The 25,707-nt window shown below is 34.6% G+C and overlaps 1 protein-coding gene across 2 annotated transcripts in view; it reads right to left on the bottom strand.

Annotated features, from left to right (window-relative positions):
• LOC143229327 (uncharacterized) overlaps positions 1 to 19,972 on the bottom strand; it is a 93,915-nt gene extending 73,943 nt beyond the window's left edge. For both annotated transcript variants that reach the window (XM_076461508.1, XM_076461509.1), the window contains exon 1: positions 19,379 to 19,972. In XM_076461508.1, coding sequence (XP_076317623.1) covers positions 19,379 to 19,463 — 85 coding nt within the window. In that variant the 5' untranslated portion in view covers positions 19,464 to 19,972. The remainder of the gene's footprint in view (positions 1 to 19,378) is intronic.
• Positions 19,973 to 25,707: the final 5,735 nt, after the last annotated feature.

The following is a 25,707-nucleotide window of genomic DNA, read 5'->3' as shown; positions in this document are numbered from 1 at the left end:
ATAATGGTTAATCCCACCGTTCATTGGCAAAAGAGTAGCCCAAAATTTCTCAGTGGTTGGTGATGATTAATTGCCTTCCATTTAGTTTTACACTGCTAAATTAGGGACAGTAAGCGCAAATAGCCCTCCTGTAGCTTTGGGTGGAATTCTAAAAAACCAGTAGACTGAGTAACGTCCGTTTGTTGTTGAAATTTATCGCAAACAAGCCACAAACTCCTACTGTAAAGAATACAGCCCTATAAGAACCTGACACAATCCATAATCATATTAACAATCATGCATTAAACAATGAAAAATTAAAAACGACAACAAAATATCATAGAAATTCTAAAATTCTTCTTCACTTCAGTATTTAGAGTTTTATAAAGTGTTTCACTGATAAACAAAATATATTTATCTCATGGTTCCATGTGATGAATTTGTCCTTTTGAAGCTTTGAATTGAACACCTTTCAGGCTAATCGACGTAGATACAGAAGGATTTAATTTGATAGTATTCTATATTCATTCTAATAATATAGTGATTTAAATAAATAAAAAGAGCTTGAGAAGGTATTTGGTTTACTCTATGAGTCTTAGATAAATAGATTGGTCAGCCTCATTCTAAACACATAGATACATTTTTCTTGCTTTCACTCTCTCTCAAACAAACATTCCTTTGACAAGTTAATAATATTCCCAGTTAATTATCATTTTTGGCTCAGCATGGCCAAGCGTGTTAAGGCGTGCGACTTATAATCTGAGGGTCTCGGGTTCGCACCCCCGTCGCGCCAAACATGCTCGTCCTTTCAGCCGTAAGGGCATTATAATGTGACGGTTAATCCCACTATTCGTTGGCAAAAGAGAAGCCCAAGAGTTGGCGGTGGGTGGTGATGACTAGCTGCCTTCCCTCTAGTCTTACACTGCTAAATTAGGGATGGCTAGCACAGATAGCCCTCGAGTAGCTTTGTGCGAAATTCAAAAACGAACGAACGAACTTTATAATTTTTATATTTATATAAATAAATATTAATTAGCACTGATTAATATGGATTAAAGCATGTGCTTTTTGGAAAACATAATATGCATATAAGGCAGCAGAAATATTACTCGTAATAAAAATGGTAATACTCCACTGGTAGTATATTTTGTGCCTCAAACAAAACGAACGACATGCGTGATTCCGTCGAAATTAGTAAAGCACCAAAGAGGGACTAGTCGGAGTCATTTCACGTGTAAAGAAATAAAATAAAATCGAAAGTTTTCTCTAATATATGCCTTAAGGGATGGGTTGTTATATTAACGTTTTTGTTGCTGCTTTTCTGTCGCGGAAACTTAACATACAACGAAGCAAAGACTGGTACAGTTTTTATATAGTGATAAAAACGTACGGAAGTAAACAATAAAAATACGATTAAACAACATTTTAAAGACAAAAGGATAATGTTTTGTATCAAATTAAGTAAGTAATTAAAGACCGGAAATTCCAGGAAAACATCTGGACTATGGATGACGTGGACTACAAACATGTATCAAACCACGGTCTATAAACTAAAAACAAATAAACAGTAAAAGCTAGCTATAAAACGATGACTCACAAAACTGTAGTTAAATGTTATGTCGACACGTTAAACACTTTATAAATCATTGCTTAAAATTCCTAATCAAAGTTCTTATTAATGATATATTCATGCCATATGAATAAACGACAAATAGTTATTCATTAAGCCATTTTACGTAATTTGTTTGTTCCAAACATAATAACCTTCTTTTCCGGGAAATGTAACGTTGAATAACCTCACGGGAAATATAATATAAAGCATTATCAACCAGTGAGCGGTTAGGCACTGTCTTGGTCAAATCGTTTGCATATTTTGTAAGAAATAAAATAATAATTATTAAAATGTAATATAAATACCCTTAGTTTTGTCAAACGGAGAAACGCATATTATGTTAAACATCTACACGTAATATGCAAAATGAGACACCAATAGAAAGATGTGTAAGTCAACATTTTTTCTGCCAGAATAAAACTTTACCAAGGCGCAAATAATGACAGAACATAACACCAAATTATTATAAGTAGCATCTATAACACTATATAATTCCGATTAAAACACTCAGTAGTTGGTTGGTTCTTTTTGTACTCTAATAACCTCCCCAAGAAGACGTGGCACGTTATCGATGAGGCTATTACTGTAGTACACTGTAACTTCATTGCAACTCGTCACTAAAAGACGTTGCAGCTCAATCACAGTAGCTGGTTTAGAGTTGTAAATAGCAATGTTCTGTCTCAGTTCTACCCAACAATTCTCAATGGGATTGCAATCTGGGCAGTCGAGTAACGTCCACCTGGAATAAATAATTCTGCACAATAGATGAACTCTAAGCAATGGCATTGTCATCTTGGAACCGAAAATTATTGCTAAATCTTGCTATAACACATGGAAGAAATAACATCTCCATGTGACGCCTGTAGAAGGCGCCATTGACGTTTCCCTGAAGGACATGACAAGCAGATTTCCACCATGATGAAAACCTGCCCAAACATGTACTGTACCACCTCCTTAGTTTCCCTATTGGAAAGACAGTCTTCCCTCATCTATTCGGCAGGCAAACAACAAAAATTAATCTCACCAAAAGCTTTAACAAGCTGGAAACAGGAATAATATTGACAGATGACATGTCGCCAGTATTCTAACTGTAAGTAGGCATATTCTCTTGTACAAGTAGCATGGTGGCAGTGAAGAATTGTGGTTAATATCGGTTTGCAGATAGCATTTCTCACAAAATAACCTGTTTTGGTCAGCCTTCTGTTCACTGTTATTCTGGATATCCTGAAATGAATGTGTTCATACCATTCCTGTCATAAGGTATCGCAAGACTTCTTTTGTTCTTGACGTGTTAACTTTATCAAAGCATGGCAATCTCGGGCAGTAGGTTTTCGATATTTTAATGAACAGATGCTCAAAACAACTTATACAAACCGTAGTGATAACTCGTACACATCTGTACGATCTTGCTCTACCTTTTCTGTTTATTGCTCGGGCATTTACTTAATAACTACTCCAGGCATGCAGACAATAACATCAATATAGAACATTATGCAAACATTTTGGTCAAGACTGTACAAAGCATTCATGTCTGTTCACGTGACAAATCGTGACTTCACATGATGTTTAAGCGCTATTTTGTGTGTGCGCGTTTCTTTTGGTGTTTTTTTTTTGTTATTGTTGTTGTTATTCCTTGGACAATAATAGTTCCAGCTACGTGGAAGCCAACTATTATGTTTTCCTTTGTATCATCTTAATTTATGTCTTCTTAATATTTTATTATAAACAACTGTCAACAGAATTAGTTTGTCACTTTAATGCATTTCGTGACTATTCGTGATGAAGCCTTACGTGATATAAAAATGTCAATATTATATTTAATTTTGCAATTTTAACAGAAACTTACTCTTTGGAGTACTTGTAATGAAATTCTAAAGTTCTTCAATTTCATTGCTATTTTAAACACCTATACGAACGCGTACTTTCTTAATGCTAAATACGTAAAAGTCTAATAAAGTTCCGTAAACGTTTACCGGTTAGTAATGGCATCCATTCGATCAAAAAAACTTTTAATTTGCAGCGTAACAACGCAAAAAATCGCGCCTTCAACGTTTCGTTTTTACTGATTAATTATCTACATTACTTCGTCATTTTATGTTTTATTGACACGATCACCGTATCATATTGTCAATTATGTACTTTTACTGGTAAAATAATTGTATTGCTAATCTTATATATTTATTGACAAATTCTCAGATTTTCATTCTATGTTTCACTGATAAACTCACTACATTACACATCAATTTGGTTTTTACTAAAAAATTCATTACATTTTCAGTTTTTGTTATTCATGAACTAATTAATAATTAAATGTTGATGTAAAATTAATATTCTGAGCTACGTTTATAACACTGTATGAAACATTGGTTTCTTTAATAGATCTAATAATCAATATTTACACGTACTTTAGTGTTTGTCTATCTATTAACCGTAAGCAAAATGTGATTTTATCATGTATGTGTATTTTTACCGATAAACTCACTTCAATAAAAAGTACATTTTGCGTTGTTACTGACAGAATCACTTCATTATACGATAGTTCTGCTTTGTTGTTGTTTTTAAAATTCGTTACAGTACGAGGTCTGTTCAAAAAATACGCGGACTGACGTCATAAAACAAAATGTACTTTATATAGAAGTTACAGGTCTGGGACCCCTTCAAAGTACTCTCCTCCCCAACGCACACACTTATCCCAACGATGTTTCCATTTGTTGAAACAGTCCTGGTACGCTTCTTTTGTAATGTCCTCCAGCTCCTTCGTCGCATTTGCCTTAATCTCGGGAATCGTCTCAAATCTTCCTTTCAAGGGTCTTTTGAGATTGGGGAACAAAAACAAATCGCAAGGAGCAAGGTCAGGTGAGTAGGGGGGTGGGGAAGAACAGTGATCGAGTGTTTGGCCAAAAACTTACGAGTTCTGAGGGCTGAATTTCGTAGCAACGCGGTGCATCTTCAATTTTTCGGTCAAAATCTCGTAACAAGATCCAACTGATATCCCACACTCTTTAGCAAGCTTCCTGACAGTCAGACGTCGATTTGTCCGCACCAGGGTGTTGATTTTGTCGACGTGTGGGTCGTCAGTTCACGTGGAAGGACGTCCAGGACGCTCATCATCTTCAATGGACTGTCGACCATCCTTAAAACGTTCATGCCACTTGAAACATGCCGTACGCTTCTTAGCAACATCACCGTAAGCCGTGTTAAGCATAGCAAAAGTTTCAGTCGCAGATTTTCCAAGTTTAACACAAAATTTCACAGCAAGTCGTTGCTCCTTCAGGTCATTCATTCTGAACTCCGCCAAACGAAAAAATCGCACTTCACTTAAAACCGCGTAGCTAATACACAAATGAAGATATCTGCAATCGGGAAATGGCGTCGTAATCAGCTGATCTGTGCGAACCTAGCGACACCAAGCGAATTCCCCTGGAACCAACTGGAGCCGCGCAATTCAAACAGTCCGCGTATTTTTTGAACAGCCCTCATATATTCCAATATTTGTATTTTTTACTGAACGTGTTTTGTAAAGCAGTACTGTTATATACACGTATTACATTAAATGTTTCTTTAAATGGTAAGCTGCTCTTGGATTTTGGTGAGTAGATTACGTTTTCACACAACAGTGCAGTGCTAAACTATCTGACCTATATAAAAGCCAGTGTGTGTCACATCATTCGTTTGATATTGTAGTTTACAAATTTATGATAATACACCAACAGACAAATATTCCGTCAAAAAAATGTAGTATGTCCCACCATTAGTAAAATTCTTCATTGTGCTTATAAGTCGTTGTTTGCCTACCTACTGTTATTTTTAGAAAGATGTATTGCTTTTTCGTGAAGTTTTAGCACAGGAAACTGCCTGCAGCACAATGTTGGCAAAAATATTTTTTTTTTTTTTATTCAATGAGTGCATCCAGCACAATAGAGCACTCAGGTTCTCTAACTAGTAGCGAAGATTGTATCATACAGACTGTAGCGACCAAACAATATCATACCGTCTCTTGGCACATTGATTTATTATCTTTAGATGAAGTTCTCGAAAGTTCAATTGGCCCAATAATACCAGTAATCACTAGTATTTTACATACGTCGTACTTACATTGTCGATTCTTACGCTCAAAAATCTTCTACAAATTTAGAGAACAGCTGGGATTTTCGCATTACACATATGTATTTCTAAATACATATTAAACTGGAACAAACATAGATAGTAAAATAAATACTTAATAGTAAATCCGTTACAAAATCGATATTTAATTAACTTTTAAATTAAAATCAAAATTCTCTGTTATTTGAACTCGTATTGCATAACGTAAGTAAGATAATAAATCGGAAACTCGTCCGAAATGAATTACAATACGTAACATGCCACAGACATTTTCACTTTAAATATACATATGCAATTTCTATTTTTTACAAACCACCACCTCACACTGTCACTCCTCTAATTATAACCCAGCTAATGTTTTATTGCTTCCTATGTTTATGTTAGATTATATACATTTGATACTATATGCTATCTCAATTATGATTTTAATCACTGTCCTTATTTAAGTCTTTATTGTTAAACAGCTTAGATTTAATAGTGTTCACATTTCCCCTATTAAATACTACGAAAGTTTTTTATTTTTATTTTTCCTTTTCTTATTTTCATCTTTCGAAGCTCCACTCAAATAAGTGGTTGAGTCTAACAACGCAAAATACATATTTTTTCTTTATGTTCATTGGCCTTAAGATTTTGGCCAGCAGTGTATGTGCTAACTTAATTTTTAAGAATTCTGAAGTTCTGAAGGGGTTAGCTAAAAAAAGACTTACAAGTGCTTCATTTTGCAACAGAAGAATAAAATTTTCGGGCATAACAAATATTTAGCCTTGCTGAGTAGGAATTTCACAGTCTACAATTTATCTTTTGTTTCTCAGTGTTAATAAGGTAAGGTTACATTTTTAATACAAAGTGGAGATTAAGGTCGGTTATTCACTACACGGCACTAAAATTAACTGCATAACCATAGTTACAGTTCAAACACAACTAACCTAGTCATAAATCGTATAATAAAAGTTATTAAATTACGCATGTTAGTCCAAAATGTCTATTGTGTATACAAAATAAACTGAAGCTAATTGAAGTACTTAAAAAAATTAATAAGAAATTTAAAAGAACCTTAATTATTATGTTAACAAACACAAGAAAAAATTCATTGTAGTAAATAAAATAATCTGATCTGAGTAAGAGTTGTTTCTTTCTTTCCGATTTGTAAAAAATTCCCTACGTGATAGAAAAAAAATATTATTTTCAAAATCTGCGTAGCTGAATTTTGGAAAATCCGTTATAAAAACCAAAACAACGTTTCTGAAGGTTATGTTCGAAGGCATGCATAATTTAAGTAGTTTTGCAAAAATATGAAATACAGATTTCAACAAACAGACTAAAAACTGCTTTATGACAACATTGCTGTAGGCAGTATTTTTTTTATCTTGACCAGAGTTCCTCAAATTGTGGTTCATTAACCTATGAGGATACGTAAGGATACTCCAGGGGGTCCGTAAATCATGCCCGAAATTTCAAAAAATATTTTTCGTTAGTTTAAATTTATATCACTTAAAGCATTTAATTTTGGAATAACTCTTTTCATATACACTGAATCTTTTTCTTTCTTTCAAAATAAACTCTATGAGTTAAAGGCTCCGTAAAAGTGGTCCCCGGTTACTAAAGATTGAAAATCGCCTCTCTTGTTCGTTTTCAATTTTGCGTAAAGCTGCAGTAGGGCTATATGCGTTAGCCATCCCTAATTTAGCAATGTAAGACAAGAAGGAAGGCACCTAGTCATCAATAACTACTACCAACTGTTGAGCTAACGTTTTACCAACGAATAGTGGGATTGACCAATGCTGTAAGGGCGAACATGTTTGATGTGAAAGACACTCGAACCTGAAACCCGACTCGAGCCAACTATGGCCAACTGTTGCTCTATAAGATTCCAGAAAACTGCATTTATAAAGAAGGAAGTTTATATGAACGTAATAGGTTTATCCGCAGAGAATGGAACTTTCTAAAAAGTTTAAGAAATAATTTGAACATGTATAAAATAGAATTAGTCTACAGTAGAATTAGTTTATGAATCTATGATAATAAATTACTAAATTGGCGAGTTTTTTCGGCAGATAAAAAATGAATAATCAGCAACGTGATTTAGTTAATTTGTCTGTTACTGTCAGTCTGTTAGTCAAATACTTCAAATACCGTAAACAATAAATTTGTGTTTCAACAACACAATAAAGATACAAAATTAAATAAGAAGTGAAATTGCTCTTTAGACATAGTGAATTGGTAAAGTAAGATCTGTCAATGATTGTTGGATAAGCTAACAGTGAAACTTGAGAAACGAATTGTTTTTTTCATCGCTAAGTAGACTGGACTAAGCATTGTTATTTTTAAAAATAATATATTCCAAATGCACCTTCCCAACAATAAAAACCGTTACAACAATAACGAAATTGTAATTTCTCGAGTACATAGTTCAATGAATAATTGAAGTGGATTAGTTGATCACACTCAAGTACACCAATGAAACATTCTCTCAACATGAATCAACATATCTATTACACAAATCAGTTAATCGTGTCCAGCATGTGAAACAAAGCTTTTGTAAAAAAAAAATGTTAATCATGTAGAGCGAGTTGCATCGAATAACACATAATGAGCAACCACTACGTTCACGATATAAATTAAGTGTCGTTTGTTTGTTTGTTTTTTGAATTTCGCGCAAAGCTACTCGAGAGCTATCTGCGCTAGACGTCCCTAATTTTGCAGTGTAAGACTAGAGGGAAGGCAGCTAGTCGTCTCCACCCACCGCCAACTCTTGGGCTACTCTTTTACCAACGAATAGTGGGATTGACAGAAGCATTATAACGCCCCCACGGCTGAAAGGGCGAGCATGTTTGGTGCGAACGGAAAAATTAAGTGTCATGTCAGACCATGCTCATGATGTTTCAAAAAAAAATTAACTAAATGGAAGTAGCAATACAATATTTATTGGCTCAGAACTGTTAAAACGAGATATCGGATCAGCAAAACGTTATTCAATTATAGCACTGGCATATGCAAGTTGAATAAAAATTTGTTATTAAGGATGTTATTGTCGTTGTCGTTTTGAATTAAGCAAAAAGCTACACAACGGGCTATCTGTGCTCTGCCCACCACGGGTATTGAAACCCAGTTTTTAGCCTTGTAACTCCGCAGACACACCGCTGAGCCACTGGGGGGGGCGCTATTAAGGAATGAATGCTTCCTTGTGGCTTGGCATGGCCAGATGGTTAAGGCACTCGACTCGTAATCCGAGGGTCGCTAGTTCGAATCCCCGTCACACCGAACATGATCGCCCTTTCAGCCGTTATAATATGACGGTTAATCCCACTATTTGTTGGTAAAAGAGTAGCCCAAGAGTTGGCGGTGGGCGATGGTGACTAACTGCCTTCCTCTTAGTCTTACACTGCTAAAATAGAGAGGGCTATCGCAGACAGCCCTCGTGTAGCTTTGCGCAAAATTCAAAATAAATAAATAAATGTAATTAAAAACTGTATTTTATAATTAAAAAAAGATAAAATATGTCTGTTAATGGTCATAGACATTTCTTTTTGCATATATAAAACTAATACTGCGCATGTACGTGTAACTATTGAAATCTACAAAGTTAAACTTTAATATTTGTCATAAGACACTAGTATCAGGTCCATTATATTGTTAAACACATTCTATGTCTAGTCTCTTGCAGCTTGCAAGAAACACGAGTTTTTATTATTAAACTTTTTTCGTAGTGTTAATCTAGTGTAACGAAATTTTTCCTGATATAGAAATGAAACAAACTTAAGAAACTACGAGGCATTCAGTAAAAATGCCTCTACTTTATATTGTAATAACTAAAAACGTAAGATAGATATATAATTTGTTACAACATGGGATGATAAGACTTACCATTCGTGCATTGCTTCTAATAAACATCACTGATGTTATATACTGTATTTATAATAAATAAATTTTTATGTAAGTATGTCTCTACTGGTTGACATGGGATACTGGTTACTGATGCAAAGTAGTATTACTGGTAATGATTGACATGAGATACTGGTTACTGATGCAAAGTAGTATTACTGGTAATGGTTGATATGGGATACTGGTTACTGGTAATGGTTGACATGGGATACTGGTTACTGATGCAAAGTAGTATTACTGGTAACTCTCTCCTTTTTTTTTTCTTTAATTGTTAAAGTACAGTTACGTATAAACCACGCAACAAACATTGTCTAGTTAGAATAGTCTAAATTTACCTCGTTAACAGATTCACCCAAAACACCCAACAGACTAGGCCTGGAGTCAATATGTAGCTGCCGTCATGATAAATTGTGTGAATGTTCATCAGTCACTAACAACAAACATTTTTTTATATAGAAAATGCTGATACGCATAGGCTTACGTGAATAATTTGAAAATGTTCAGACTTTCTCAAGATTATTGCGATTTTAGATATAAAACAGGCATGCATAGTGTAGAAGCTTCCGTGGCTCAGTTTATGAGTTCGGTGGTTTAAGTAACAGTAAAGCACAATAAAAAAAATATTCCGTGAGGATAGGTTATATTCAAAATAGTGTCATAACTTATTTATACTCCAAGTAATAATTATGAAATAGGACAACAATCGGTGACTTTTAGTTGCAAGCATTGTGGAAAACACTATAAGAATGAGTAACAACGTGAATAATAGTGATAAATTACCTGATGAAGTTAAGGTAAATTTAGCATGAAAATTAAACTAATATAAGCCCAAGTATTATTAGGCCTAAAACTACCAAATACGTCTAGCTATGTGCAAAATAAAAAAGTGTTAGTAAAAATGGAGATAATATATATCTGACTTGAATGTATTGTATGATAAAGTACGTTTTGAAAATAACCCTTATTACATTCACGCGCTGCCGTTATTGTCAGTTGCCATGTAACCCTGTCTCACCAGCTTCACGTCTTATAAGCTTCAACATGGAAAAGGTTTTGTCCTTATAACAACAGAGTAGCACAATCATACTTGTGAGTTGTAATTTACAACACTGTATGTCACAGAAACTCCACTGACCATTGGTCAGTCGCCTGAGCTACATATGTCCACCTCTACAACTTCCAATGCGTTATCACTTGTTAACCCATCTACTGAAGATTGATTTCAAAAGACTTAATCGTTATTTAAACCTAAAAGTGACAGAAACGTATACCTCGGGCCTCCAGTTCGATAGATGAAGTGACCCAAAAAATGAACCGGTTGTGAATTTCGTTATTACATTACTAGTGTCTGACTGTAAACAACACGGTTTAGATTTTCAGATCACATGAAAGTTGTGTAACAAGGATACATAATTCATAAAAATTAACCAGATCAGTGAAAGTGGAATCTGAAATTTACTTCAAATGCAATATTCTGATAGAGTTAGACACTTGTGCTACACGTTTCTTGAACATTCTTATAGCCAACAACGTGAAGCTGAAACGTTTTTCTATAGAGACATAATGAAAATACACTGTTAAGTGTGTCCACTGTTTTCAGCTTTTGATCGCACTGTTCAATAGCATCCAGAAAAGAAAAATATCGACTACTTCTTTCGAAACTGCAAGTGAAAATACGTTTGAACATTTTGTGATTTGCCTTTTAAGCTTAGTTTTAGCAGTAGGATAAAGTTATGCCTAGCCTGGACAGAGAGGCTAAGACCCAGAAAGCAGAAATGTAATTTGATTAAAAGTTAACAAATTGATCGAGTTTTAGGAATTTTTCTTTCTGATAGACCATAACATTTAAATCAGATATTCGAAAAGTTATTCTTATTTCGTATGTTTTCAATTATCATAAAAAACACTTAACACTTTAATTCTCTAAATCCTCGACACTCATAAGAAACGTAAAAACTAGCACTTCACTCAGTTCAAAGGTTACAAACATTATGGATCATTTATACATTGGAAACTTTTTCTTTTGGAGGTCGTGTCCATGGAACATCTCGCTTATAGAAAGTTGCAAAAACTACGTCTGATGTTACAGAAAAGATTATTATCTGACCTTTTTGATAGAGAGGAAAGGTCAAAGTTTTTAAGCTTTTATGTTGAAATGTCAGGAAAGCAGGAATGTCGATTCAGAACTCGTGAGATTGTTAACCCTGACGTAGGTCGTCTTCACTAAGTAGCTGTTGCTGTTCTCAGCTTTTTCTTATTTACATCAGTAACCGAGGTGTTTTTTTCAGCACGTACAGGTTTATAAACTCTAAAAATCTTAACAAAATAACTGAAAGATAGCTGAAATGCTTAAGTATATAGCATTTATAAGTATATAGAAACAGTCTAAATATTTTGACCATAGAAACTCAAAATAAAGGCCAAGCAAATGAACAGGCATGGTTTGGCTTCAAAGTGAATCTGAATATTCTAAAGAGCCAGACTCGAACCTTCTGGTGAGGTTGTCATATTCACAGAAGAGGAAAATAAGGATGAAGGTAGAAAGACTGTGGAAACGTTTGAGAATGGAGAAAATACCGAGAAGAAAATGAAAAAGAACTAGCCTATAAACCAAGAACAATGAAAACTACATTTGTACTTTTTAAAATATTTTGAAAAGTTTTATTAAAAATAAATTATTTTATTTAAGTATTAATGCCAAATCTTATTATGATCTGTTAAAATTCTTATTGGGCAATGTTTAAAACGTTTTAAATCAGTATAATGAAAAAACACATGTGAAGTGAAAAGAAATTGTGCTGTAAAATGGTAAATCAGTTATGATATTTAGTTCAACAGATTTTAATTACAAAAATTAACAGAACAAATGTTGTTGTTGTTGTTTTGAATTAAGTACAAAGCTACTCAATGAACTATCTGTGCTCTGCCCACCACGGGTATCGAAAGCCGGTTTTTAGAGTTGCAAGTCCACAGACATACTGCTGAGCCACTGGGCAGCAACAGATGTTTAGTCCCCCGCTAGTACAGCGGTAAGTCTATGGATTTATAATGCTAAAACCAAGGGTTCGATTCCCCTCGGTGGCCTCAACAGATAGCCCGATATGGCTTTGCTATAAGAAAATACACATACACACGCAAATGTTTATTATTATTGCAAGTTATTATGTACTCTTATCTGTATATCACTATTCAAGTAAGTGATCAGATTTAAATAACAATACCAAGTTTTGTTTGAAATACAAATTAAAACAATGCAGTCTTCAGGCAGTCACAGAAATGTTAGAGTATAAATTAATGCAGTGAATAATGCTGCCATCTTTTAATTTTTTGTTTTGCTAGTCGTGAAATATTGTGATTGGTAATAAAATAAATACATCATTTCAATCTGTTACGTTGATGATCAGGCAATGAGTTTTGACATTTTTGTTATTATAATTAGTTCAGCTTACTTTGTGATTTGTTCCATATTCTCAGTATTTTAATATTCAATTTTAAGTCGTTATAAGTCGTGGATTTCAAATTTCAGCTGATTTTTTATGTCAGCGACACGCGCAAATATATTTTCACAACATAAAAATAAACAATGATTTGAAATATTCTATATTAAAATAGGCAAAAGTTCAATTCAGTAAAATCATTTTCAAAATATGAGCAACACCAAAAAACTGAGGTACATAATATTAAATGCTTCCAATGTATAGACAATACGAAAAGAATTGGGTACAAAATATGAGAAAAGCCAGGGTAGATCATTCCAAGATATTAATAATTCTAGGAAAACATAGATACATAATTATTTGTTTGTTTTCTGAATTTCGCACAAAGCTACATGAGGGATATGCGCTAGCCGTCCCTAATTCAGCAGTGTAAGACTAGAGGAAAAGCACCACCCGCAACCAACTCTTGGGTCATTCTTTTACCAACGAATAGTGGGATTTATCGTAATATTATAACTCCCCACGGCTGAGAGAGTAAACATGTTTGGTGCGATGGTTACAAATCGAGCGCCTTAATCACCTGGCCATGCCGGGCCAGATACATAATTATAATTCTTGCTTTCATAGCCGAGTGTCTAGTCAACATGTCGAAGGTATTTAACTGCGAAGCTATTTATATACATGTATGTATTAATTTATTTATTGTATTCTGTATTCATTAGACTAAGTAAGTTGAGGTACTAATGGCTGTATTTTATATTTGGTGTAAGACTTTTTAAAAAAATTACTTGTTTAATGGTATTTAAATAGATGGTGTAACAAATTATTTGAAAAAAGTTTAACTAATATCGCGATTGTCTTCCAGGTTTTCTTCAGACGTTACTTATTTTCTAGTCTTCTTAATGTTCTCCACAGCAACGTAAACTAATCTGTAACGCTTTATAGTTTGTTTGTTTGCTTTTCTAATTTCGCGTAAAGTTACACGAAGGCTACCTGTGCTAGCCATCCCTATTTTAGCAGTGTAAGACCAGAGGGAAGGTCATCACCACCCACCGCCGACTCTTGGGCTACTCTTTTACCAACCAATAATAGAATTGACCGTCATATTATAACGCCCTCACGGCTGAAATGGCGAGCATGTTTGGTGTGACGAGGATTCAAACTCGCGACCCTCATATCACGAGTCAAGTGCCTTAACCACCTGGCCATGCCGGGCTCGCTTTATAGTCCCAATTTACGCAATATTTTGTTTCATATCGTTTGTTTGTCATGTCCAATAACATTATAAAGCATAAAATTTAAAAAAAAAAATAGTAAGAGATTTTGAAAACAGTAACTTTCTCTATTCGTGCTTGGAAATCACGTGAACAAATAAAATTCGTAGAAGAAACATTCTCAAAAAGCCGTGTGTTCCATTTCCTTACGGCCCGGCATGGCCAAGCGCGTTAAGGCGTTCGACTCGTAATCCGAGGGTCGCGGGTTCAAATCCCGGTCGCACTAAACATGCTCGCCCTTTCAGCCGTGGGGGCGTTATAATGTAACGGTCAATCCCACTATTCGTTGGCAAAAGAGTAGCCCAAGAGTTGGTGGTGGGTGGTGATGACTAGCTGCCTTCCCTCTAGTCTTACACTGCTAAATTAGGGACGGCTAGCGTAGATAGCCCTCGAGTAGCTTTGCGCGGAATTTAAAAACAAAGGAACAAACAAACAAACAAATCCACCCACTTTCAAACGATAAAAAATGAATTCTCCTTTAGCTCCACACTTTCTACAATCCTTCCCAATGCCCACAGTATACAAAATGTTATAACCAAAAACAAGCCGAAACAAATATAAATTGAAAAATTAAAAAAAACGATGCACTAATTAAAAGGATCCCAGGATACAAGCTATAATGTAGAATATGAAATGTACCCAAGGTTTTGGAGGCGACTGCGTAAGTTTTTATTATTAAGGCTATAACACTTAACCTTTTAAAGATTAAATAATGTAATCGAAAATTGCGACACATTTAGCAAGAAATCACTTACATTGAATATATTTTTAAATATATTAATGCTGATAGAATTAATAAATTAAAACCTAGGGTACATTTTATATCCCAAATTATAGCTTGTACCCTGGGATCGTTTCAATTAATGCAGCGTTTTTAATTTATAATTTATTTTTGTTTTGGGTAAACTAAAACTAACATAATTAGTCAGGTTTTGGATTTACTGTTTTTAACGCAGTCCTTCCTTTCGATTTTGTTTTAATGGAATTTGCTTAATTCTATCAGTATTAATTTTATCTAAATGTATATAAATACGTCTTTTTTATACATATATACAGTAGTACCTCGGTTCTCGAACTTAATCCGTTTCAGAAGGCTGTTCGAAAACCGATTTTTTTCGAAACTGAATCAATTTTTTTCATGAGAAATATTGTAAATTATATTAAACCGTTACAGACCTCCAGAAATTACGCATTATGAGGCATTTTAAGTAAAAATATTGCTTATTTATACCTGTATAATAACACTTACAAGCATAAAGTCAACCACAAAAACTATAAACACAATAAAAAAACAATAAATAAAAATTTAACTGCACTCTACCTGTGCTGAGGAGAGCTGATGGCATAAGTGAAAGGTGGTAAGGATCTTGGAGAGTAGGAGGGCATTGTCATTGAAAAGGTTTATGCTGCGTTTTGCTACAGTTTGTCAGGGTGAAATTTTTCCACAAAACTTTGTAACTCTCCTAATTTTCCACACATTTCCTTGATTAGTGAACTAGGAACATCCTCCCTTCCCTCCTCCTCATCTGAAGACACTTCCTCAGTTGCCTTGGGTTGCTGCTCCTTCTGAAGGTCTTGGAGTTCTTCCGTGGTGAGCTCAGTGTTGTGGTCTTCCACCAACTCCTCCACATCATCACCACTCACATTCAAGCCCATACACTTGCCAAGTGAGGAAATATCCTCGACAACAGGCTCAGCCTCAAAGCCTTCAAAGTCTCTATCTGCTACTGAGTCTGGCCACTATTTCTTCCAAGCTGAGTTCATGGTCCTCAAAGACACTTCCCTCTAGGCTTTGTCTATGATCCTCAAGCAATGGAGGATATTAAAGTGATTTTTACAGAACTCTCTAAGGGTTAACTCTGTGTCAGAGGTCACTTCAAAGCACATTTGAGACAGTGCTTTGGTGTAGAATTTCTTAAAGTTCGATATGGCCTGCTGGTCCATGGGCTGAATAAGAGGAGTCGTGTTAGGGGCAAGAGCTTCACCGTAATGAAACTGTACTCCTCCACCAACCCGTCCTCCAAGCCTGGTGGGTGAGCAGGTGCATTGTCCATCACAAGAAGGGCTTTGAGTGGCAATTGTTTTTCCGTAGGATAATTCTTTACACTTGGGGCAAACACTTCATGGACCCACTCCATAAAATATTGCCTAGTTACCCATGCTTTACTATTAGCCCTCCACATGACATTTAGTTTACTTTTCAGGACATTATTTTCCTTGAAAACCCTCGGGTTCTCAAAATGGTACACAAGCAAAAGCTTAAGTTTTAAGTCCCCACTTGCATTACTACATAACAATAGAGTCAGCCTGTCCTTCATTGGCTTGTGTCCTAGCAGTGACTTCTCCTCCTTGGTGATGTAGGTCCTCATTGGGATTTTCTTCCAAAATAGGCCTGTCTCATCACAGTTGAACACCTGTTGGGGAATAAAACCCTCAGCTTCTACATAGTCCTTAAATTCCCTAACAAATTTATCAGCAGCGTCTTTGTTAGAACTGGCAACCTCCCCATGTCTCACCACACTATGTATGCCACGTCTCTTCCTAAATTTTTCAAACCACCCCCTACTAGCCTTAATGGCATCACTTGTATCAGCACACGTTCCAGGGGTGCTTTTCAGGAGGTCAGCATGCAGCTGCTTTGCTTTCTCACAAATAATGGTCTCAGAAATCTTATCACCAGCTAACTGTTTTTCGTTTACCCAAATAAACAACAGTTTTTCTACCTCTTCCATTGTTTGTGATCTTTGTTTCGTAAGCACTGTCGCTCCTTTTGCAACATTAGCTCCTTTGATGACCTCTTTATTTTTCAGTATGGTGCAGACTGTAGACTTCACCATACCAAACTGTGTAGCAAGGTCAGACACGCAAACACCACTCTCATAGTTCGCTCTGAGATCTTTTTTCACCTCTATTGTGGCTCTAACAACTTTTCTTTTTGGTTTGTGGCTTTCATTATCCTTCTTTGACCCCATGGTGGCTTATTTAATTAGAATATTTAGAAAAAAAAATAAAAAAATAAAAATGAGAATGTTCACAGCAGATTTTAGCGAGAGTGGACTGAGCGACAGGTGCGGGTAAAATGTTTTGGGCAAGCTTGGCATGGGCCGAAAATGGGCAAAAAGTCGTTCGGATCGTCAGTCGGGTTATTTCGGAGGTTCGGGCCACGACAGCTTGGCTCGGAAACCGAGTTTATGTTTGATAACCGAGACATTTTTTTTCTCAAAAAATATGTTCGAAAACCGAATTGTTCGAGAAGAGAGTCGTTCGAGAACCGAGGTTCCACTGTATATATATATATTCTTTTGTTTGATGCTTTGTCAGTAAATAGTGTTTATTTTCATTTCAATTCCATATCTGTCTTGACTCTTTTATTACACCCACAACAGACCACAATATATTCTACAACTACACAATTCTTGTTCTTGAAAACTTTGGGTAATTAATCTAGGTTATTAGTGACCAACTCAGCAATGATGAATGAGTTTTAAAATAGGCAAAATTAAAGTCGTTAGTAGCCTAATATATTCTTTGATTCTCCGTATCCGCTACTGATGACTTTAGTTTTGCCTATTTTAAAACTCATTCATCATTGCTGAGTTGGTCACTAATAACCTAGATTAATTACCCAAAGTTTTCAAGAACAAGAATTGTGTAGTTGTAGAATATATCGTGGTCTGCTGTAAGTGTAATAAAATGTATGTACAACCTAACATTTTTTCTTTTCAATTTTATATTTCTACTCACATAGCTATATTTTTATACCGATTCTTTTGTAGATTAAACAACTTTTGTATGTAATATTAAGTTGTATATACATTGATCTTACGAATAAACGAGATACCTTTGAAAACAGAACCGACGTTTCTCAACATTAAAACATTAAATAATATTTATTGAAATTAGTATACATATGTAATACAATAAAAGACAGGAAACAGAGTTGTAATTATAGCTGTAGCAATGTTAATTTTTTTCCTTCTTGTATCCTCGTACATTTATAGAGACTTTTCGATCCAATAATGTATTTTTATAAAAGTACAACAGACAAAAGTCCTAGTCCAAACGGCCCTACTCTATTCGTTTCACATGCGTAACTTATTTCGCCACTTAGTGAGAAATCTTATTGAAGAGGCACCAGCAGTTGCTCAAGAACTTTAAAAAAAACTGTTTTTTGTTTTCAGACGTTTCACGATGAATTTCTTTTTCCCGAGCACGTGTGCCGAGTTTGATCGCACGAACTAGTGAATGGGAGTGTGAATACAGTTTCAAAAATATAACTCCCCGGGATTCCGAGAGGAACTACGAACACAAGTTCCAATACCAGATTCGAGTTCAGTAACCATGCAAATTCACTCCTAAACCCTAATCATGCTTGAGTGACATTTTGGGAACATCTCAGCCCCTATTTGTAGGGGTCCTACGCCACTTATATATATATATATATATAAGAACAACCCTCTGAGCCCCTTTGCCAATTTTGGTCTTATTTCAAAACTGCAAATAGGGTTTGCGAACAAAAATAAATAAACACACAACGTGACTTATATAAGATACAACAATTTAACTTACACTTCAGTAAGAAACTCACTCTACTATTTAACAGTTAAATTACACTCAGTCAAAACAATATATTACACCACGAATTATTTTAACTATTATATGTATAAAACATGGGTTTAATATAGTAGCACCTCTCTATCCTTGTTAAAAGAATTAAAGCACATGCACATATATACATCTAGGGATATACTGCTACTTTACATTTTTTTCTTCAAATGTTAAAATTACTTCTGAATCTGTTTGAAACCAGTTCACTACACTACATAACTGGGATGTGGTCTCGATTATTGGCTACTTCCTTCACTGATGACACTTTTATAGAGTTCTGTGTTTGTTTGTCATTATAAACATAAAATAAGATTATTTACACTACTGATTCCATTAATGTGGAGATATTATATGCAATGCATTTAAATGTTCACGATAAATTGGTTATCTGTAAATATTGTAGAGACGCTATTGGAAAATTAGAAACGTGTTTCAAAATTCAGATGACCTGTTAACCGACAAATAATAATTGTTTGACTTACAACATGCTACGAAGATCAGACAATAATTCCAATAGGATTTAGTCAACTTTCTAGGGAGTAATTTCTTTCTGCCAGGAGGTTTCATAGTGGATCTTCAGTCTAATAAACCGAAAGGATGACTTCCACGTGGGTAATAACTTCTGTTTTCATGATCTATTGGAAAATGTCACTTTTTTGTTTTCTGACGTCATTGTTACGAAAGCAACGAGACATTTTATATCAGTTTTGTGTCTTTACGTGGACACTACAAAACAGTTGAAACCTATATATCTTGCCGACTGTCAGGTTAGACTCAGAGTTGAGCATTTTGAAACTTGAAATGGCACAACTTTAACATGATTTAATAAAAAGGTGTTACGCAGAAACCTGCCTAATTCAGTTAACCTGACACGAAGTGCAAATCTCTTGGTAACTTGTCAAAGATGTTTACGGAGTTTCCTCAAAATCTTCGGACTCGTAACCGACAGTGAAGTGCCCAAATGAAATAACTGATTGACTTAACTTCCAGTTTGCGAACGCATGCACTGCAAACGCGGCACGGTCGAAAAGCCAAACATATGCTTTACCTTCACGTTTCATCTTGTTTCTTCCAGTCTCCTTGGAGACGCTCAAACAAACTAATCAATGATAATTCGTCCTCATGCGTAAAGCATGCCAATCTAACCTCCTATATGTCGTTACGTCATTAATAATAATACCCATCAAAATATTTATGATTTATATTATTAATTTTCAAATATAAAAAGTTTCATTCGATTGCTCTATCAATGATTATGTCGATTATCGTTACTATATCATTAAGCTGAATAGAAAGAAAGTTGCTTTACGCTGTTATACTTTTCTTCTAATAAGTAACGTTCTGTGTGTACTTTCTAAATAATATTAAAACAAGAAACTTAAAGTTTCTAATTTCAATAATTATATGAGAAAAGCACAAGAGATTCAACCATATAAAAAAATTTCATGTTTCTGTTGAGCTGGACGTCACTTATCGAGGGTTCTAAAACAAATGTCATTTAACTAATAATAATAAACATTTCCACATGAAATTCACTCTTTAATGGTTGATTTTAGTTTAAAATATAAAACAATTTATTTCATGGACATCCTTCTAACTTGTATTTTTCAAACCATGACATAACTATATAAATAAACATTCGAGTTATTTTTATAACATTCAGAACGTTACTTTTATTGACTGCCGGAGAATACAAATTTTAAAATGGTTTCTCATTATTAAATAGCAGTAAAATGTGTTTTAAAAGTTAAAAAACAAAATTAGTTTCGATGAGAAAATTATTTTTTTGAAAATTTTGGTTTGGTTTCTTAATTTCACGCAAAGCTACACGAGAGCTATCTGTGTTAGCCGTCCCTAATTTAGCAGTGTAAGACTAGAAGAAAGGTAACTAGCCATCACCACCCACCCCCCAACTTTTGGGCTACTCTTCTACCAACCTATAATAGAATTGACCGTAATATTATAACGCCCCCACGGCTGAAATGGCGAATACGTTTGGTGTGAGGGGGATTTTTGAAATTTCTCATATACATCTTAGAAGTAAAATATTCCACAACAGATACAAAGGTAGAGATCATGAAATTGATTCAATAAACAAATGCAAATGGTATAAAAACCTAATATACAGGGTGTCCCAAAAAATGTAAACACACTTTGAATGATTATAAATACAATGTTTATTAAGATATATCTAGATTTTATAATCCAAGTTTAAGAAGACAAGTGTAGAATCTTTTGAGTTATCGCAGGAATTCGAACTGATAAACGTTCTGATCCAGGCACTGCTGATAACGCGGACAGATGAAATTGCAAACTTCATGAATCATTTCCTTTGGTATTTGGGTGCATTCTCTTTCAGTTGATGCTCTCAGCTCATTGACTGTTGCAGCTTTTGTGCTATAAGCCTTATATTTGACGAATCCCCATAAAAAGAAAAGTCCAGAGGTGTGAGGTCTTGTGAACGTGGGGGAAATTCAGTGCTATCTCTTCACCTAGTCCATCTGTTCGGCAAATTGTCGTTAAGATAAGCCCTCACATTACGATGGTAGTGAGAAGGTGCTCCATTTTGTATAAGTTTTTTTTTTCTAGGCTTAATGATATAGAAACGAACATCCACGTAACCGTTGATAAAGCTACTGAATGAATGCGCTTTTTAATGGATTTCATGTTATTGAAATCGTGCAGGCGTCATTTTTAAAACAATGTTAAGACCCCACTTACTTGTTAGCATAAACAAGCATAGCACAGGCACTTGAGTACCACAAACAGTTTCCTAACGGCAGGGAGTTATTTTAGGTCGGATTCCCCTATAGAACATTTACAGAAGTTATTGGGGATAATGGAGTAACTTGACATGTACACTGAAGCCTCTGTAACTTATGAGGGGAGCCTTTGAACCCCGCAACAGAAAGCGGGTATCATATGCTAATATGATGCAGTGTTTAAACCCTAGCGGTTGTGAACTGTTACAGGAATATCGGCTATTTGCAAGTTGCAAAATTGGTTACTGAAAGAGTTTGTGTTATGTGTTCACAGTAAACTCACATTGCAGATCTATCAGTCTTTCTTTATATACATAATTAGATAATAATGTATAGTAATAATCGTAGATTTTGCTTTTTAAGTTTGTTTGTTTTTTTCGAATCTCGTGCAAAGCTACACGAGGGCTATCTGTGCTAGCCGTCCCTAATTTAGCAGTGTAAGACAAGAGGGAAGGCAGCTAGTCACCACCACCCATCGCCAACTGTTGGGCTACTCTTTTACCAACGAATAATGGGATTGACCGTCACATTATAACGCCCCCACGGCTGAAAGGGCGAGCATGTTTGGTACGACGTGGATTCGAACCCGCAACTCTCAGATTACGAGTCGAACGCCTTAACAACTTGTCCATTTGATTTAGTGCTGTTTTGATGGCGTGTGTTAAATTTTAAAATTGTTGTTACGTGTGCTTACTCAGTACTTTTCAGCAGGATATTAATGGTGGACGTGCTAATACGTAATCATCAAAACAATACTTAAATATGAAAAATCTCATAAATATATTCATTTACTTCCCAAAAAATGGAGGACCGGATGTGGTTTATGGTAAAGAGTATAGATATTTACTCGTGCAATAATTCCAAGAAAAAATATTTTTTTAGAAAATATTAAATATGTTATACTTACGGCTATAATTCTACAATTTCTGGTTACTAGCATAAACAGCCGCCTTTAGGGCGTTGTTTTACTGATAGATTTACTGATAGAAATATAACTTCCAGTATATAATAATAGTCTATTTCAGTGTTTCAGCTTCTGCTTTTTTAATCATCCATAACTCATTTGCATCAAAATGATTCAATATACAGAACTAAGCGTTTCACTAATATAAACTGTAATATTTGTTTATAAGTGTTACCATTTATTGAAAAAAAGTTTTCGAAAATTCGATTTTCTGTACCGCATTTAAAAATAACAACAATAAAGATATAAGCAAACCTTCATGTACTGTGCTTGTGAAAGTCGTGTTCTTCTTGTCAGAATACTTTTATTTAAAATTATGTTAAGTTATAAAGAAATGGTTCTTGCACATATCATAATTATTTGTCCAATTGTATGGATCTTGAATACCCAAGTGTAAACTTTTTATTTTGATTTTAACGCCAATCACTAGATGACGTTACATTTCTATGCCTCCATAACCACTTTTGATATCGAGATCTTTGTATTACATCACCATAGATAACACTGTCGTATTTATTATTTCCGTCACATAAATAACCATTGCTCCATTCAGTAAAATATTTTTTCAGGTCATAAACTTCATTACTCATGTTACTTAATTATTCATATTTTCTTAGTAGTATGTTTTGGTTTATCTGGAAACTACAGGAACGTCCAAGGCCTGGCATGGCCAAGCGCGTAAGGCGTGCGACTCGTAATCCGAGGGTCGCGAGTTCGTGCCCGCGTCGCGCTAAACATGCTAGCCCTCCCAGCCGTGGGGGTGTATAATGTTACGATCAATCCCACTATTCGTTGGTAAAAGAGTAGCCCAAGAGTTGGCGGTTGGTGGTGATGACTAGCTGCCCTCCCTCTAGTCTTACACTACTAAATTAGGGACGGCTAGCACAGATAGCCCTCGAGTAGCTTTGTGCGAAATTCAAAACAAACAGTAACGTCCAAGATATACAGTAAAATAATGATGTAAACTTGTCAATGTTTTTCATGAATTTAGTGTTATATTAATTTACATTGAAAATACAAAAGAATCTGCATTACACTTCCTTTTCACATGATTTAGTTATCCCCACTTCTCCTTCACAAATATTCTACTTACTACTCAGTGTTCACGCGCTTTATTGTCGATTCAAACATGTTTTACACACAGTCGCAAGAAAACATTTATTCTATTATTTGTATTTCCACAACTAAAATCCAAGTCTTATGCATAACATGTAAAAAATATGTTAGAAAATTATAGACTTTATCTTCTTGCAAGTTGGAACTTTGCATGAATATCAGTGCAAGACATCAGGTACTGAATGCAAACTATTCGAAGCCTATTTTTGATGACGATAAACCCACTTGAAATAAAAATGTATCTCAAAACGGCTGGTATAGGTAATAACACTTATTGATAAGCAGAGAACAACGTTTCGACTTTTCGAGGTCATCTTCAGGTTAACCTACTAAATTCTTCTTTATAAAATAACCCATAGATAGCCAGATCGTTAAATATTTTTAAATATTGTCATCGGATGCATGTTACAAAATTGAGTCTCCAAGATTTATGAAATCTAAAACATGACGAGATATTGGTAAGACAAACTTTGTACACGATTACCTGAAGTTTTCAATAATAAGAGGTACATGGTCGCACTCTGTGGAGTGGTTTGTTATGGATGGAATGAAAGAGATGTGAAGTTTAAAAGAAAATAAGCATTTTATTTACAGAAAAAATATAAAAAACAAAGAGAAAAGTGGATGATCACTCAGATGAAGACTTCTTACTCTGTGAAAAGTAAAACTAAAAGTATTTAAACTGTTTCTTCGCTGGAATAAATACCAATCACAAAATTAGTCCCTATATAAGAAAAGGTAAAATACGTAGCTCAAAATAGACATCACATAAAACAACAGACAGCTTCATTGACAGTCTTGCTAGAGAAAGTAACACTAAGGGTTGAATTAGCAAATAATTTCGAAATAATTTGACATGTTCTGAATTAGAACTTAAAATCCATTCAATGTATGAATATGCTATAAAAATGTATGCCGTATTTTGCATTTGCATACAACAATGGCACCGTATCTAACAATACAAAATTACATTGGTTTTAAAACCTATAAATCAAGTTTTACAAAATAATACTTTTCTTAAAACCTATAAATCAAATTTTATCAAATGTAAAATCCAAAATTAACTTTTACTTTTCTTCGAAGTTATGAACAGTTTGGAAAACCTGCGAAATGTGAGCTGAATAATTAACAGTTCACATTACATCCTTATATTCAACAAATTTATTTAATTCTAACTGATCACTGTTAAAAGAATGGTCTTTAAAACCTTTCTAGATAAAAAGTAAATAAAAAAGATGCTAATTTTATAAAATACTTACTTGAAGCAGTTTTTCTTATATTATTAAACATCAGCGATAAAGAGGCTATTTTCCAAACAGTTGATTCGCCAAAGCAACATTTCTTAATAAGGTACAGAGTAATTATAAAGAATGTTTCATGGTTCAACTCGCCACATACAGTATGGCAAAGGAAAGTAAAATTGCACGTGGGTGTTAACAGCATCATGTAGAAGCCAATAACACAGTTGTCCCATGTTATTACCACAGACTCCACTGTTTCATTTTTCACACGTTTCTCTAAGTATTAATAAGAGTGTCATTCAACCACAATAAAACTTCCATAATTTGCTTTTAAATAGGTATCACGTTTATGTTTTGTGTCACAGATTTCTGAAGTAAACTTGGCCAAGTGTTTTATTCTATAGGGCATAACCAACAATGTATTAAACAGATGTCCTCATTCCTTTACTTCACTTAATTCTTTTGAATGAGATCGTGCACGTTATGTTTAGCAATGTAATTTCATAATAAACCAATTTAAAAGAGTAAGCAATAAAAAGCAGTATCAACATGTATCCACTGTTTTTCATATACTTATGATGTATAAGGTTACCTTTTATATCACATGTACCAAAATAACTAAAACTCTTCAACTTACCACAACCAGCACTTACATTTTGAGGTTAATCTTACTTACTTACTGCAATACTTGGAAAGTACAAAACATTTATCTATGCTCCAAATTTCCT

The sequence above is a fragment of the Tachypleus tridentatus genome, chromosome 10, assembly GCF_004210375.1.
Source record: "Tachypleus tridentatus isolate NWPU-2018 chromosome 10, ASM421037v1, whole genome shotgun sequence".
In the NCBI taxonomy this organism is placed as follows: Eukaryota; Metazoa; Arthropoda; class Merostomata; order Xiphosura; family Limulidae; genus Tachypleus; species Tachypleus tridentatus.
This window is presented reverse-complemented; position numbering and strand designations above follow the sequence as displayed.